General features: G+C 41.6%; 2 protein-coding genes across 4 annotated transcripts in view; both read right to left on the reverse strand.

Annotated features, from left to right (window-relative positions):
* LOC101971467 (pancreatic triacylglycerol lipase) overlaps positions 1 to 17849 on the reverse strand; it is a 49930-nt gene that overhangs the window by 13986 nt on the left and 18095 nt on the right. The gene's annotated exons all lie outside the window — the stretch shown is intronic.
* Positions 533 to 6232, reverse strand: LOC144376463 (uncharacterized). 3 transcript variants are annotated; one of them, XM_078044585.1, is made up of 3 exons: positions 5434 to 6232; positions 4639 to 4905; positions 533 to 808 (listed from the first exon to the last, which is right to left on the reverse strand). In XM_078044585.1, exons 1-3 carry the CDS (start codon positions 6046 to 6048, stop codon positions 803 to 805), a joined length of 888 nt encoding a protein of 295 aa, XP_077900711.1. In that variant the 5' UTR covers positions 6049 to 6232; the 3' UTR covers positions 533 to 802. The 3 variants fall into 3 exon arrangements, with proteins under 3 accessions (XP_077900711.1, XP_077900658.1, XP_077900617.1); XM_078044532.1 differs by having other exon boundaries at positions 4722 to 6232; XM_078044491.1 differs by having other exon boundaries at positions 4639 to 6232.

Consider the following 17849-nt stretch of genomic DNA (forward strand, 5'->3'; position numbering starts at 1 on the left):
CATTGTTTGGGATTTAACTTAGTATTATTTCTTCTTACCCGAATCAGACTATCAGGAGAGTTTGGGTTCCACCAGACAGCCCCTGTATGCTCACATCCCCATGACTTACAGAAGAAGTCGGCTTTTCCCCCACACAGCTGTGACTGTTTGTGGCTTTGATAGTCTGCCAAGCAAACATAGTAATCTAGATTAGCCAACCTGCATCTGGCTCTCGTGTCCCTACATCCATAATGTTTGTTTCTATTATCTATGGTACGGAAGGGATTTAATGGAATTTTAGTGGGATTTTCTTCATCAGGGATGTCCCAATAGGAAAGACCTATAGCCAGCTGACAAATATCTGGGTGGAGAGATGGCCACCAGGTCCCTAAGGGGGCTGTATGCGAGATAGACCATACTTCCTGTCCAGTAGGATTTATGATTAGCCATTGCTGCTGAATGGGCTGATGAGGGTTAGGACTGCTGGTGGTCAGGGGGAGAATCCATAGCCCTATCCACATGGCGAATACGCAATTTGAGAGGGTTACCAGTCTTTTCCAATTTCCAGCCAGAGTCTGGACAAGGCGCAGGCTTGAGATGAGAGGCATGGATCCAGGAAGTGATTCCATCTACTTTTACCGCTGTAGGTGTGATAAGTAGCACCTGGTATGGTCCTTTCCAGCGGGGTTCTAGGGTTGACACCTGATGTCGTCTTACATAGATGAAGTTTCCCACTTGATATCGGTGTGGAGTCCCTTCGTCCCCAGGTTGGTAGGCAGTGGTCAGCTGTTTCCACAGGTATCACTGAGTTTTTTCAAAAGCTTTAAGTCTGTCAAGCAAGAGGGTGTGAAAGGAATTGTTAGGTCTTAGAGTTGGGGTCTGGTCCCTTATTGGAGGAGGGGCATCATAGAGAATTTCATAGGGGGTAAGGTTACACAAAGAAACAGAGGGAGTATTTCTTGCATGAAACAATGCATAAGGCAGGAGCATAGTCCAGTCTTTTATGCCGGTCTCTAAGCTTAATTTTGTCAAGGTCTCTTTAATGGTTCTATTCATTCTTTCTACCTGTCCTGAGCTCTGGGGTCTATAAGTGCAATGCAACTTTCAATTAATCCCCAGGGTCCTGGTTAACCCCTGACTTACCTGGGCCATGAACGCCGGTCCATTATCGGACCCTATTACCTTAGGCAGGCAGTATCTTGGAAAAATATCTTTCAGGATCTTCTTGACTACCATTTGCGCCGTTTCTTTTTTTTTTTTTTTTTGCGGGGAAGGCTTCAATCCATCCTGAAAATGTATCTACAAAGATTAGGAGATATTTAAGTCCATACCTTGCTGGCTTAATTTCAGTAAAGTCCACTTCCCAAAATTGTCCTGGTCTGGTCCCTCGAAGGCGTCTTCCTACAGGAAGCTTGGAGGGGTATGCATTAACCAATTGACAGGCCCGACAGGCTTTTGTTACTTGTTCAGCTATTTTCCTTCGCTGTGAGCCAGTTAGTGGAAAACTCTGTTCCTGATCCTTTAGGAATGCCTGCAGTTTCTTTGAACCAAGGTGAGTGAGTTGGTGTACATTTTTAACGTAGTGTAGGGCTTTCTGAAATTGCAAGCTGGGTTCAGTGTAGTCAAGGAGTTCAGTGTCACTGTCCTTTGTTAAGTTGTCGGGATGCTCTGATGTAGTTAAATCTCCTGACTTATATTTCTCCCGTGTGGAAAGTGTTAACATAGTTATTCCGTTTAGGGCTGCCAATTTAGCCTCTTCATCCGCCCTTCTGTTCCCGACCGCTACGGGATCATTTCCTTTCTGGTGTCCTGGACAATGCACTATAGCTAGTTCTTTAGGGCTTTGCATTGTTGAGAGGAGGCGGAGGATCTCATCTTTATTTTTTATTTCTTTTCCCGCCGAGGTTAATAGTCCCCTTTGCTGGTAGATAGCCCCGTGTATATGAGCAGTAGCAAAGGCATAGCGGCTATCTGTATATATGGTGGCCTTTTTGCCTGCCGCAAGCTCTAATGCCTTCGTGAGGGCGATTAGCTCTGCCTTTTGAGCCGATGTTCCCTCTGGGAGGCTAGAGGACCAGATGACTTTAGTTCTGCTAACTATTGCTGCCTCAGCCCATCGCTTATCGTCCTGGAGAAAGCTGCTGCCGTCAGTGAACCATATGACCTCAGGGTGGGGCAGTGGCTGATCCTTTAAATCCCGTCGTACACTGGTTTCTTCTGCCAGTATATGTTGACAGTCATGAGTGACAGGTTCTGATGATTGTTCAGGTAGTAGTGTAGCTGGGTTAAGCGGGGCGGGGGGTCCCAGTATTATTCTGTCCTTGTCAAGCAACAGGCTCTGATAGTGTGTTATTCTAGAGTTTGATAACCATCTGTCTGGTGGCTGGCGGATGATGCTCTCTAGGGCATGGGGGGCTATAACGGTTAGCTTCTGCCCCAGCGTTAACTTATCAGCATCTTTGATTAATAGGGCTGCTGCTGCTATAGCTTTTAGGCAATGGGGCCATCCACTAGCCACTGGGTCCAGCTTTTTAGATAAGTAGGCTACAGGCCTTCTCCAAGGTCCTAGAGTTTGAGTAAGCACTCCTCGCGCTATTCCTTTTTTTTCCTCAATGTAGAGAGTAAAGGGTTTTTCTACATCCGGGAGTGCTAAGGCCGGAGCAGATAGCAGTGCCCTTTTAATGTTATCAAAAGCTTGTTGGTGCTCAGGGTTCCATTGGAATTGGGCATTTCCCTTTAACAACGGGTATAAAGGAGCAGCTAAGGATGCAAACCCAGGTATCCATAACCTGCAAAAGCCAGCAGTTCCGAGGAACTCTCTGAGTTGCCTCTTATTAGATGGGGGTGGTATCTGCACAACAGTTTGTTTTCTGGGCTCAGTAAGCCATCGTTTACCGCCCCTAAGGGAATAGCCCAGGAAGATTACTTCTTGCTGGCATATTTGGGCTTTTTTGACAGAAGCTCTATACCCGAGTTGAGCAAGCTCAGATAGTAGTGCTTGGGTCCCAGACTCACAGTTTTCCTTGGTGTTTGCTGCCAGTAGCAGGTCATCCACATATTGGAGTAGGGTGACTTCAGGGTGCATGGTTCTGAAGTTATTGAGATCTCTGTGGAGGGCTTCATCAAAAAGAGTGGGGGAGTTTTTGAACCCCTGTGGGAGTCTGGTCCAAGTTAGTTGATCAGACGTTTCAGTTTCTGGGTTTACCCATTTGAAAGCAAACAGTAATTGACTTTTTTATGCAGAGGCAAGCAAAAGAAAGCATCTTTTAAGTCCAGGACAGTATACCATTTTCGTTCAGGGTTAAGGGTGCTAAGCAGATTGTACGGATTAGGTACTGTGGGGTGAATGTCCTGCACTCTGTTGTTGATCTCTCTTAAGTCTTGAACACGGCGATAGTACCTGGTTCCTGGCTTTTTTACTGGTAGCAGGGGAGTGTTCCAGGCTGATTGATAGGGCCTTAGGACCCTTAAGACCAGATATTTTTGAATATGGGGCCTTATCCCATCTTTAGCTTCTTTGCTCAGAGGATATTGTTTAATATTAATTGGGGAGGCTGAGGTTTTTAACTCCACCATTATTGGAGGTTGTTTTACAGCTAGGCCTAACCCAGCAGTTTCTGCCCAGGCATCTGGGTAATCTGTTATCCATTTCTGGGATAGCTTGCCTGTTTGATCAGTCTTGGGGGGTGTGAAGAGTTGATGTTCATCTTCTACTGACATAGTTAAGGCCATGACTATAGGAGTTTTTACTGAAGGATTTAGAAATTCCATTTGGGGGCCTTCAGGGTTAAAAGTTATTCTGGCCCGGAGTTTGGTGAGCAGATCTCTGCCCATTAATGGGGCTGGGCATTCTGGGATCACTAGGAAGGAGTGATGGACTTTTCTTTTTCCCAGGTCCATGGTCCTTTTAGTTGTCCAAGCCCGATATTTACTGCCGTTAGCCCCTTGAACTAGAGACCTTTTAGTTGATAGAGGGCCCAATGGGGCCTTGAGGGCTGAGTATACTGCCCCTGTGTCCACTTCAAAGTTTACTGGGGTCCCTTCCACTTCAAAAGTTACCCTGAGCTCGGGGAGGGGATCCGAGCCCCGACCTTCCTAATCATCCTCCAGAGTTAGAATGGCTGACTGGCGTGGCTGTTTCTTTCTAGGGCAGTCTTTGGCCCAGTGTCCTTTTTCTTTACAGTAGGCACATTGATCTGAGGCCAGATGTGGCTTCTGGCGTGGACCCAGGTATCCCTTTCTGTCTCCCTGTCTCTTAACTTCTGGCCTATTTGTTGTTGTGACCAGGACCTTAGTCAATGCCTCAGTCTGTCTTTTGCTTCTTTCATCCTCCCTTTGCTCCCTTTCTTTCTCCCTTTCTTTCTCTCTTTCTTCCCTTTCTTTCTCCCTCCTTTGTTCCTTCTCCTCCTCAGTTTCTCTTTTATAGTATACCTTCTCAGCTTCTCTGACTAAATCTCTCAAAGTCATATCTTGTAATCCATCTAAGCGTTGTAACTTTTTTTTAATATCCAGGGCAGCTTGCCCAATAAAGGCCATCGTGACAGATGCCTTTTGATCCTCTGCCTGAGGATCAAAAGGAGTATATCTCCTATGTGCCTCCATAATTCTCTCCAGAAACATAGAGGGTGATTCATTAGGCCCTTGAATAATTTCTCTTACCTTGGCCAAATTAGTTGGCCGTCTAGCGGCTGCTCGGAGACCCGCTATTAGAGCCCGGCGATAAGTGGACAGATGCTCCCTACCTTCAATGGTGTTGGGGTCCCAGTTGGGTCGGTTCAAGGGGAAGTCAGCTTCGATTATGTTGGGAAGTTGTGTCGGTCGCCCATCTGGTCCGAGGATATTTTTTCTTGCTTCCAGGAGGATTCTCTTTTGTTCCTCTGTCATGAAGAGAATGCCTAAGAATTGTTGGCAGTCATCCCAAGTAGGCTGGTGTGAAAACATCAATGACTCAATCAGACCTGTGAGCCGGGTGGGGTCCTCGGAAAAAGGGGGATTGTTATTTTTCCAATTATATAGATCTGAAGAGGAGAAAGGCCAATACTGGTAGGTTTGCATTTCTCCACCATGGCCATCCTCTATCATTGGCCCATAAGGACAGAGGGGAAGTATCACGGGGGCTTCAGGGTTTTTAATCATTCGCTGCCGGCGAGTTCCTTTAGCCGGGCCAGCTTCCTCCAGGGGAGGAGGGGCTATGTGTGCCTTGGGGAAGTCATTTGAAGGGTGCTGGGCTTGCTTAACCTCCTTCAATGGTGGAGAAGCTGAGTCAGCAGCAGGGGAATCATTTAGAGGGTGTTGGGGGTTGGGGAATGGAGGCAGGGGATAAGGAAAGGGAGGAGGGTCCAGCAGAGTCAAATCTTGAGACTCAGGGAGAACAAAGGGTGGAGAAGGAGCAGAGGGTTTGAGAGATAGAATCGTGGGAGGAGGAGTAGGAACGGGGATAAGAAAAGTCTTCACCCACGGAGGAGGAGATTCACAGAGGTCCTGCCAAGTTAAGATATACGGCTGTTGATCTGGATGGCTATGTGGCCCCGGCTGAAAAACAATATCTCTAATTTTTCGAATTAGTGGGGAGTAGAAAGATCCTTCTGGAGGCCATCCAATTCCAAAGGCAGGCCATTCTGAGGCACAAAGAGTCTGCCAGGTCCGACGTTTTACTGAAAAAGAAAGATTCTGAGCCCTTATGCGGACTTCAGCCCAGTGATCAAGGGTCAGGGACAGAGGCGTGGAATGACTCTGTCCCATAATGAAAGTTACTTGAACAAAGACAGGGACAATACAAATGTGACACCAACACGGACACACAATGAACAGTAAACGTGTAACACAAATCCAGAGGCAAAGATTAAAACAGACAGTGAATTCAACCTGAGAGAAAGAATAGTTGCCGGCAAAACCAGACGGGTTGGCAGCAGAATACAGATGAGGGCACCTCCGTCCCTCCCAGATGGGGGCACCTCCGTCCCCCCCAGAGTCTCCCAAAGCGTCCCTTGAGGAGACATGGTCTGTGGCTTCAGGGACACGTCTATCCACCATCGCCAGGGAGAACTTACGCTCTCCGCTGACAACCATACTCTGCCAACCCAAAACCAGAAAACCAGAAGCTCTGAGAGCTTTCGCTCTTCTCTGAGCCAGAAACCAGAAGCTCTGAGAGCTTTCGCTCTTCTCTGAGCCAAAAACCAGAAGCCAGAAACCAGAAGCCAGACAATCACAAAGGAAAAACAAGGAGGAGAAGAAGAAGGAGATAAGGCGCCTTACTTACCCCCCTAAAGGAGTCTTGTTGAGGTCTCCCTGTCCGGCGATGCGCAGTTCCCGGCCAATGCACCAAATGTAAGGGTATAGCGAAACGTCGGAGTAGAGACCACAAGAGACTCTCTTATGCAAAAGCAGAAGGGTGGGTTTATTTGGAGACCAGCATGCTAGGGCTCTCTCTATAGCAATGAGAGATAGAGCCCTGAGAACCGCTTGAGCAGAGCTTATATACTTTTCTTGGAGAGGGCAGGGAGGGAAGTTCATTGATGGGTCAGGGTGAGTGGGCAGTTTGCCTGCAACCGAGTGAGGGAGTGCATCCTGCAGTTTGGCAGTTGGGAACAGCACATTCTGGGAACAAGATTAGCAAAGAGTTCACAGTTGGGGACAACACATCCTGGGAACAAGATTTCAACAGTGTTTTGTTAAGCATATAGAAAAACAGAATGACAAGTACCTATTTTATTAACCTTTCAGAATCACTGTCATGGCACTCTCGTGAAGGTTCTGGTTGAAACTGGAACTTTTTACTTTGTGGTAGATTGCTTTAAATGGCATTTTAAAAAGACTGGAAGGAGACACCATAGTATTAGGCTACCGGAACCATTCAGCCTAGGGAGTCACAGATTTATATCAAGATGTATGAAATTGTCACCTCTGTTGGTCAAAAATGGCCAAATAATAATTCACTTCCCTGACAAAATTCATAGGTAAATATTTCAGAGAAAAAGCAGTAGACATTTTTGTGTGTGAAAAAAAGTTCAAGAATATTTGGCAAGGGAAATATTAAAATAAAAACAGATGGCACGAGAAAGGAATCTATGGACAGGAGCTCTCAAACTCCTGAGAACTTCTTTCTATGTGAGCCTTGATCCCTGCTCAGGGAGGCCTCTCCAGCCCTCCTTTGATTGGTTCCCGGTCCAGCTGAGAAGCCCTCCCTTAGTTCTTCCCTCACTTGAGACCTGTCACAATCACTGGTGGGTCATGAACTGAGGGGGCTGGAATTCCCTGGGCCCCGTATTTGTGACTGAGCATCCAGCCCAGGGCTTGTTTCATGGCAGGCCACCAACACCCCCTTGTTGAATGAATGAACAAACAAAAAGGGAATTGTGTTAGTGAGCTTCTCATTGCTTTCACAAAATACCTCAGGAAAACCCCTTAAAGGAGGGATTATTTGGCTTATGATTTCATAGGTTTCCTTCTATGGGCCAGCTTCTTTTCTTTGGGCCTATGGTGAGGCAGTCCATCATGATGGCAGGGTGTGGTGGAGCCCAGCTGCCCGCCCCATGGTAGTGGGGAAAGGGACAGGGGAGAGGGAGGATGGTGCCATAGTCTCCAAGGGACACTCCCATGGACCCACTGCCTTCAGCTAGGTCCCACCTCCTACCATTTCTGCCACTTCCCAGGAGTTCAGTTCTGAATCCCATAATGGATTAAATCACTTCATGATCCAATCACTTCCCCAAACTCCATCTCTGAGGGTTGCTGTATTGGGAACCAAGCCTTTAACACAGGAGCCTTCTGGGAACGTTCCAGATCTAAACCATGACAGGAATAAATATGAAAAGTAATATATTTTCCAATAACTGCCACAATTGACTCTTTCTACACAATCTCACAGTAAGGAACTTGAAGTCTCTTACTCAATCAGGGGGAAAAAAGGTAGAAACAAAAACCCTTCAAAAACTTCTAAGGTCTGAAGTTTTACATCTCTTTAATGCATACTCATGATAATGCTATAATGATCCTGAAGTCATATACTATAGGAGCCAATGTTCATTCTGGGCATATAATGAAGTAATTTATATTTAATTTATATTTTGTGAAAATTATCAAATCATTCACACAGTATTTATAAGTTGGCATTTTAGATGGTAAAAATTTTTACCCATAATTAGGAGAACCTTTATTTTGTATAGGCTCTAAAAGTAGAATCCAAAGATACCAAGTTGTAAAACAAAGACTAGCGGCTATAGGGAGTCATTCTGTAAACTGAAATAGGTTCCTATTTTAGAACATTTGGGAAAGATTCAATTTTCTACATCCACAAAAGCTGGGAAGGGAATGGGACACGAGCAGCAGTCGGTCATGTCAGCTGCACATGAGTGACTTCCCCTCAATCCGGTCCTGCTGAACTCAGTGAGTCATGAAATGTTATCAGCCATGCTGTGGTATGCAGACCTCTGTGCCGCTGTCTGGGGGTGTTCGTGTAGGTAGTCTGAGGCAGAGACTGCTGACGGCTTCCTACTGGGAGCAGAACAAGACTCTGCTCCCCTACCCACCTTGCAGGGAGATGGGGGCACGTGGCCACTTCTGGTGATGTCATGGGAGTGCATGGATGCCCCCCAGTTCCAGTTCTACTCCTAAAGTCCCACACATGGTCCTCCGTGGCTTATGCTTTGACGTCTTGAGGCAGAGAAGCACCACAACCCTGAAGACCATGTGTGAAGCTGGCAGAACCCCAAGATGGAAGGGGCCTGGGTCCCCTTCTTGAAGGGAATCCACTCAACAGTCATAAGCATCACTTTTGTATTTTATATGGGCAAGAAATAAATTCCTATTATTTTAAACCACTGAAGTGTAGGGGCATAGCAGTTAGTATTATCATAACGATTATAAATTGTTTATTATATAGCTTCTTTGACTTCCACAGCAGTTCTGGTACCAAACAACCATTCCTGGACAACATATTTTACCATGATACTTGGATGGTACTTAGGCAGAGTACTAATTCTTTCATAGGATTTTTTCCCTTAACATCTTGTTTTTTTAAATTCCACTGCTTGACAATTTTCAAATTAAAAAAAAAAAGCAATACAGAATAAAAAAAAACAAGCAATAACAAGAGCAAACTATCCAATTCTTCACCCCATTGTGGTGGAATTTTAATTTCATGTACACTTTTTCAGATGGGGACCATTATTTCATAGGAAATAGAGGCCATATAATACCCTAGGATTTTGTAAAAATCTATCCCATGTTGTCTAGTTGCCCAGACAAAATTAACATGAAGTTGAAGCAGCTGAATTTGATGTTCTGCTTATGTAGGAGGTTCTCAAGTAACAGCAGGGACTGGAGTCTCTACCCAAACCCTACTTTCTACCAGTCTCTGGCACTTGCTCTTCAGTTTTGGGGATTGTGGGCTTGAAGGTCAGCCTTATAAAGGACAATGGAGCCTTAGAAGCTCCTTCCTCAAGTACCCCATACCACAGAAAGCCTAGGAATCCCACTGAAAATTAATTGCCTGTATCCCAGATTCACCAGAGCATTACATAACACACATTCAACTTTGGCACAGAGACTCTAGACACTTAAAAATAATAATGCCAGACTTGGAAGTGCCTGATCAAATAGCTCTATCTATAGTGTAAATATTCACTTGTAATATTCTGATTCTGGCAACATTGTGATACTGACCTCCAGATGAGGGAAAGAAAGGCCACGGAACACCTGCGTGGCCAGATAACCACACGTTAAATAAACTGGGTCTCATTTACTTAGCCTTCAGAGGGCTTGTCCTGTCCTCCCCTTATCTAGCTCAACCACTGCCAGGGCTCTACCTGGGAAGGAGGACATGTTTTCATGAAGATCCCAAACTTCCCTGAGCAGAAAAATACTGTGATGACAGAGGTTGGTATTGCCTCACACCTTCCAGAACAACCATGTTGCCAAATTTGAGGGTCTAGCTCACCCAGACCTGGCAAGTCTAGACCAGGCCTCCACTGAGATGCATTATTTAACTTGTGTAAGCATACCTAACATTTATAGCATTAATTATTCAGTTGTCATGCTTTTTTATTTTTTTGCATCTATCTGTCTCCCAATCTGTGAAAGATTTAGCTATTTTTCCTATGAAGACAGAGAATCTCAGAGAGTTTAAGTGATATGTCCAGGGACAAAGTTGGTAAGAAACAGAGCTCATTCTGGAGCCTCCACGTCTGTCCTTCACACACTGTGAGACCAGTGGTTCTAGAATGTAGACTGGTCATGCTACTGTACTTCCTAAAATCCAGTCCCCCTCCTCCTGGCCTTTGCTTTCTTGCTCAGTACTGATCAAAGGCAATATAATGCAAGCCTTATTAAAAATGTAATAAGGAATAAGTGAAATTGATTTTAATAATTTATGTAACTAATATATCCAAAATGTTTGTTTTTCACGTGTGACTCTTGCCACATTGAAATGGCTAATGGTCCCATGAGGCTTGTTGCTCCTGTATCAGATAACAATTCAGGTGACATTTACTCTTCTTGATATCACAAACAAGACTTTGTAGTTCTAGTTGTCTTTTATTAGGTTTCTAACCTGATTGACCCAGTTATATATCTATTTGGCCAATTTTCAAGCTACTGTGAACTCCTTTAGAAATATGAATTCTCAGGGAGTTTTGAATGGGAGCCATTTATAGGTACTTAACAGAATAACAGGAGCTTCTGGATGAAATTGATGATGTAGAGAGAAACAGAACCTGAGATCCCAGTGTGGCTATTGGGAGATGTAATATAAAAGGAAAATGAAAGAGAAAGAACAAAGGATAGAAGAAAGAAAATGTCTTAACCAATATGTTCCCCCAATTCTTTTTTTTTATTCCTACTAATGAATAATTTTGGTTGCCAACTTGACTTGGTTTGGGAATGCCTAGAAAATTGGCGAAGTACACTTCTGAGTCTCTTTAAGTATATTTCCAGAGAAAATAGGCTTTTGACTCAGCAAACTGAGTTGGGAAGCACATCCCCTAATGTGGGCAGCACCATCAATAATCCCGTGGATGGAAGGAAAAAGCAAAAGGGAATGCTAGCTCGTGCTTGCTTGACCTTTTTTGAGGGGGTATGCTTTTCTGTTGCTGTCATACATGGACATAGATTCCAGTTTTTTAGCCTTTGAATGTGGACTTATACCAGTGACTCTCCAGGGATTTTTCAGAACTTCGGCTTCACCTGGATCTACAACATTGGCTTCTCTCTCCTTTCAAGGTTTCTGGCTTCTTGGACTGAGCAGATAGCAGCTTCACTGCCTCTTCAGATTTTGCTTCTCTGGGAATCATACCCAGGTCCCCATTCATGCTGGGCGAGCACTGTACCACTGAACTACACCCCTGCCCCTTGATTCTGTTTCTTTGGAGAACACTAACTAAAATGCTTACCTAAGATATCTTGAAACCAACAGTTAGAAATGATTTCAGAATTCTCATAGAGCAGCAGCCTAAGCCAGAGGTGTTATATCATGTGCATTTCACAATCAACCTTGTAAGGCAAGTAGCAGAATCTATTTCAAAAACAATAAGCTAAGGATTTCCATTTCTAGCCTTGATGGAACAACTGATATCAGACTTTCCTCTTTACCATAAATAATTAAAAGAATGGACAAAATATATGAAGCAGTGGTTTTTAGAAACAAACTAATAAATGAAACTAATTGAGTGAGATATTCAATCAAATTAGCTACATGCCTAGAGGAATTCCCTAGAGTCTAGTAGAGTTGGGGAATCCAACCAGAGCAAGGTAGACTCACTGAGCTGAGGAGATAGGGAACTGGTATGGGATCCACTTAAATTTTTGGGCAGATACTCTGTGCATTCAAAGAGTAATAGTCCATGAGGATGGTAAAATAACACATATCAGGGAAATAAAAATTACTGAGGGAATTTATAGTCTGGATGATTTCTAGAGCTCACACATGATTGGGAGACATTAAGTCCAACAGAATAACTTTTACTAAATGAGCAGAGCATTCAGTAGACATAAGGAGGAAATCAATAAATCTATTAAGAATGGATTTAATGAAATTAAATTAAAATGAAGAGAAGGTAGAAACATGAAGAAACTATCCATACAGAAGTACTGAAAGAAAAAAAATTGAAAAATTGAATGGAGTCTTGGTGACCTATAAATAATAATAATCAGCTATGAGCTCTGGGGCAAGTATTAAATACAATATTTAAAGGAATAATGGCTGAAAATGTCCAATATTGATTTTTAAGAATGAATCTGCATGTGCATGAAGCACTATAATCCCAAGCAGGATAAATTCAATGAAAACCACACAAAGACCTACAACATAGTAAAATTGCTGAAACCCAATGATAAAGAAAAATAAATCTTAATGGCAGAAATAAGAGGGTGAAAAATATATCACATTTAGGGAAAATAAAAGTAAGAATGACTGAAGACTTCTCAATGGAAACAAGCGAGTCAGAAGACAATGAAATGGCTTAAAGTATTGAAAGTCATAGGCCAAAAGGTAAGCTAAAATTAAACATTCAAATAGAAAAGTAGGAGAAACTCTTCAATCTTAAAGTAGACAAAGATTTCATAAAAAGCATTCCATAAAAAATAGATAAACTGGACTTCATGAAAATTAAAAACTCTACTTTTCAAATGTATTTTTAAGAAAATGAAAAGGCAAAGCAGACTGGGAAAATATATCTGTAATATGTTTTAACAATGGACTTGATTCCAGAATATGAGAAGTCTTATTATAACTTGATAATAACAAAAAACATGTAAATAAAATACCCAAGGAATTTTGTTAATCATTTCACAAGTAAGATATATGAATGTCTAATAAGCATGCAAAATGACACTCAACATCTGTAGGTATCAGAGAAATGCAGAATAAAATTACGATGAAATACAATCATAATTCAGAAAAATTACAAAAATGTGAGCATACCAAAGATGTGGAACAATTAGAATTTTCATATACTGCTGGTGAAAGTATGAAATTTACAAACACTTGAGTTTGTGAGTTTCTAATAAACATCACGTATGCATGAACCAGCAATTTCATATCTCAGTATTTGTCCAAGAGATATAAGCATATATCCACAAAAAAGACTTACACAAGTGTTCATGGCAGCTTTATTCACAGCCCCACAAGGGAAACAATGTGAATGTCCATCAACTGAATGGATAAGAAAAATCACGCTGTATTCATACAATGGAATATTACTCAGTTAATAAAGAATGAAATGCTGTGTGCAGAAACATGGATAAATCACAAAGATCTTAAACCAAATAAAAGAAACCCAAGGAAAAATGAACAACATTGCTAAATGATTATGCTTACATGAATTCTTACAGGCAAAAGCTAACCTTATGCTTACAGGCAAAGCTAATATTTTGTAACCTGTTTGTTTATATGGACATATACATTTGTAAAACTGTGTTCTTAAATTGAGTACTTTTTTTTTGATTATCTAAAAGAGTTGACAACTTCATTTTCACATTTTACAATACAAATGAAAACTGTACATGCTCCTTCCCGCTTCTCCTTTCCAAAACAATTTTCTCTTTGAATGGGATGCAAGTCTTCCTTGTCATGCTGTCAGAAAACACCCGGGGTCACAGCACCATGATCTCCTGGTAAAGTAGAACCATTAGTATAAAATGGAAATAAAGAGGCCTCTCTCTCTGGGTTGGGGTTATGGCTCTGTGGCAGAGCGCTTGCCTGGCACATGTGAGTCACTGGGTTCGATCCTTGACACCACACAAAAATAAATAAAATAAAGATATTGTGTCCATGTATAACTAAAAATAATTTAAAAAGAGGCCTCCCTCTGTCCTTTTTACCTGAGGTGAATCATCTCTGGCTGAGTGGACATCATCATGAAACTGGGGGCGGGGGGAGATCTCATCACTAGAGGCTCAGGCATCATTAGCAGGAGGCCTCAGTCTGGGAGCAGGTCCCATTGGCATCATTCCTGGAGGAGAGGTTCCACCACTGGCCTCAAGGGAGGACTTCCCATATGTAGTGTTTGGCATTATAACAAGGTGAGGAGGACCTGGGAGGCTGGAGGAAAGTAGGTTCATCACCCCTGCATGGAGGAGCAGAGGATGAAACAGGAAGTATGCTTCCTTGTTGAAATGCAACCTTTGGTACACTCATACATTGGTGATGGGACTGCAAATTGGTATAACCACTCTGAAAAGCAGTATGGAGATTCTTCAGAAAATTTGGAATGGAATGGTCATTTGACCCAGTTATTCCACTCCTCAGTATATGCCTAAAGGACTTAAAATCAGCATACTTGAGTGATGCAGCCACATCAATGTTTATTGCAGCTCAATTCACAGTAGCTGAGCTATAGAACCAACCTAGGTGCCCTTCAACAGATGAATGGATAAAGAAAATGTGATATATATATATATACATCATGGAATATTAATCAGCCAGAAAAAGGAATGACTATGACTTTTGCCAGTAAATGAATGAAGCTGGAGACTATCATGCTAAGTAAAATAAGTCAGTTCCAAAAAACCAAAGACTGAATGTTCTTTCTGATATGTGGTTGCTAACACACAATTAGGGGAAGGAGGAAAGAATAGAAGTTCATTGGCTTCAAGGGGGAATGAAGGGAGGAAAGAAGGGATGGGAATGGGAAAGACAGTAGAATGAATTGGATATAACTTTACTATGTTCATATATGAATATACTACTAGTGAAACTCCACATCATATACAACCACAAGAAGGGGATCCTAATTGGAGTAAATTACACTCCATGTATGTATAATATGTCAAAATACCTTCTACTGTCATGTATATCTAAAAAAGAACAAATAAAGTAAAAAATTTAAAAATAAATGCAACCTTTGTTTTGTAAATTGGACTTTGAACTTGCTCTTCTATCCATTTCTGATAGTAGTCTTTGATATTCTTTTTGTGTTTCCTACCACTATACTATATCTTTCTCACTGGTGGAGAGTCAAGAATGAGGAGCATGTTATAGTAGTCACAATAAAACTTGGACATGTTGCTTTGCAGGCTATTGGCCACTCTGCTCTATGTTGCCTGGAAAAGATCTTGTGCCGTTTTTGTATGTAAATTATATTTCAATAATGTTGAAAAAATATATGCCTAGTTCATAATAAAAGTTCAATAACTATTTGTTGATTTGAATCTTTTTGGGGGTGCTTGACAACTGGACAATTCTAACAATTATCTTACTCTTTATATTTTGATCTTAGTAATTCACTGATTCACTCATGCATTCTTCCAATTAGTCAGGTAGCTGTTTTCTGCATGCTCCCAAAGTGTGCATACCTCCTAGTTACTGTCAAATGTCCTCGGGCTGATTAAGACTCAGAATTTTCTCATGTTAGCAGCCCAAAATGCTGAGGCTTATCTAGATTCTAGATACATTTTGAAGATAAGACTAATAGGATTTGAATGGGAGTATGGGAATGGAGAAGACTCCATTCAAGATGACACCCAAATTTTAGCTTGAGCAAATGGAGATCTGGAGTTGCATTAACTAGAATGGGGAAGTTTGCATTACAACGGAATAAGTTTAGGGTTAAAGGTTCAGAGGTCAGTTTGGGGCATGCTGAGAATGAATGTCTTAGTAGAGTGTAAGTAGCAGTTATGCATGAATTCAGGGGTAAAATCCAGATTAGAAATATAAATTTGGTATTCATCAATTTTCCTGAAGCCATTAGTCTAGATGAGGCCACTTAGAATACTAAGACTTGAAGCACTACAATGTTAAAAGCTCAGCCCAATGAGAAAAGGCAGGAGGAGCAGGCAGTGAGGATGGAGGAGGACCAAGAGAAAGTGAAGTCAAGGGAGATGGAGAAGAAGAAGTCACAGGATGTGATGCCATCAAAAGCCTTTTGGGTAAGCATGAGAACCAAGCATAAGAAGGAAGATCGTGGTGAAAACCATGCTTTTCTAGGTAGAAGCAGATTGAGAAAGATTTCCCTTGTAGTTATAAGTTTCACTTTGTCCTTCAACACTCCAGACACGAAGTTGACTACCAGTTGCTCTCTGAGCTCTAGAATTCTTTGCCACCTTTTATAGTTTGAGAACCACACCCTTCTGTTTTCTGTCCCTACTGATCTCAGTGCATAATTTTTGGTCTGTAATTTGGCTCACTAATCATTAATTGAAAATTTAATTAGCAATTAGACAAAAATTGTTCTTCCTTGTGCCATGTGTGCTAGGAAACAATTGTTGCTTGAACATGAATGGGGGAATCCTTGTAATGTGAAGCATCTCCCTGGCACACTCCAGATAATAATTTAACACAGTATGCCAATGATACTATATCACATTCAACAATGTCATCTGATAAGGGAATTTGTCTGATAGTTCATTCTTTGTTTTCCTTCCAAAAAAATACATATATCATCATTGTGACTAACAATATAGGCTCCTCTATAAAGATATGATTTGTAATAGTTTTCACTAAAAGATATATAACTTTGAATTATGCCAATATGTACTTGTGGGTTGATTTCCACCTCTAGTCATGAAATTAATTGATTTCATCTCGTAAAGTATTTATTTGTCACTTCTACTGGAAAAAAAACACTTTATTTATCCGAATAGACTGATGTATTATTTAGAAATATTTTGAAAACATCAACATCATCAACTCCATCTTGGACAAACATGCAAACTAATGCAGACTGAGGGCAGTGTGTAGGACACTGTACATGACATAGAAATATGAATCTAGTGTATCTAAGTTTAGATGCTCATCATATTTTCCACTTGTTCCAAGACATAAAGATTCATATGCAGGATTCTCACTGGAGTCCTGTGCACCATTTGGGCTCTTGAATTTATTCTGTGTTATAGTATTTGTGTTACCACAATTATTTTCATTGCTGCTTTTTCACAACAATGACAAATGTTAAGCCATTGATCCTTTCTTTTATTTATTTATCTCCCCCAAATGAGAATGTAATCTAATAGAATATGATCAATATAAAATGCAAATTTAATACACATAAATGAACCACTACACACAAATGATGTCAAAGTACTTTAGCCCACAGAACTATTCCTTAGACAGGAAGTGGAGTAGAGACAAAACATTGGGTACCATCTGTAGCACTTATGTCCATCATTGTTAAGAATGGAAGGGGGTCTGTGGAAATCTCATAAATTTTGCATCTCAAATGTGTCAAATGTAGGTGAGCAAAATTTTGCTCACATTTTGTACTAGAACAGACAAACCACTTTCTACATATGCCTTTGGCAATACAACTCCTATCAAGTGGTAAAGTCCACCCTTGAATTTGGCCTTACCCTGTGATTTGCTGTGTGTAATAGATATTGTAGTGAAAATTATATGTTGCTGGTTCTGAACCCAGGAGTTGGTAGGTCTTTCTGGAATATGTTTGTTTATTTGGACCCTGGGAGCCCAAGGTCAACAGGTCAGGCCAGCCTGCTGATAAAGATTGTTTTAGGAGAGCCAAACCAGACAAGGTCACCCTAAGGCAGCCAGCCCTCTGGCCAAACTGCCAGCTTCCCAGAGCCACATGAATGCGATCAAGCAAGGTCAGCAACTTGGCCCAGATTAGCAGAATAGTCCATCTGACCCATAGGACAATCAAAAGTGCTTATTGTTTTAAGTCACTAAATTTTGGGATGATCTGTTATGCAGTGTTAACTGACTCATCACCTGATAGACCACACTTTGAGAAACATCAAATTAGAGAAAAAAAACTCCATGATTGTCATATTTCCAACTTTAGTTTTCTAATATCTAGACTAAGGTTTGTCCCATCTTACCCCTCTCTAAGTACTTATTGAATCAATGGATTTATCAATTCCCCACCATCACTCCAAGAACATTTAGATTCATGTATTAGTGAACATGATGAGCATCTGTCATA

This window comes from Ictidomys tridecemlineatus, chromosome 1, assembly GCF_052094955.1.
Source record: "Ictidomys tridecemlineatus isolate mIctTri1 chromosome 1, mIctTri1.hap1, whole genome shotgun sequence".
Classification (NCBI taxonomy): domain Eukaryota; kingdom Metazoa; phylum Chordata; class Mammalia; order Rodentia; family Sciuridae; genus Ictidomys; species Ictidomys tridecemlineatus.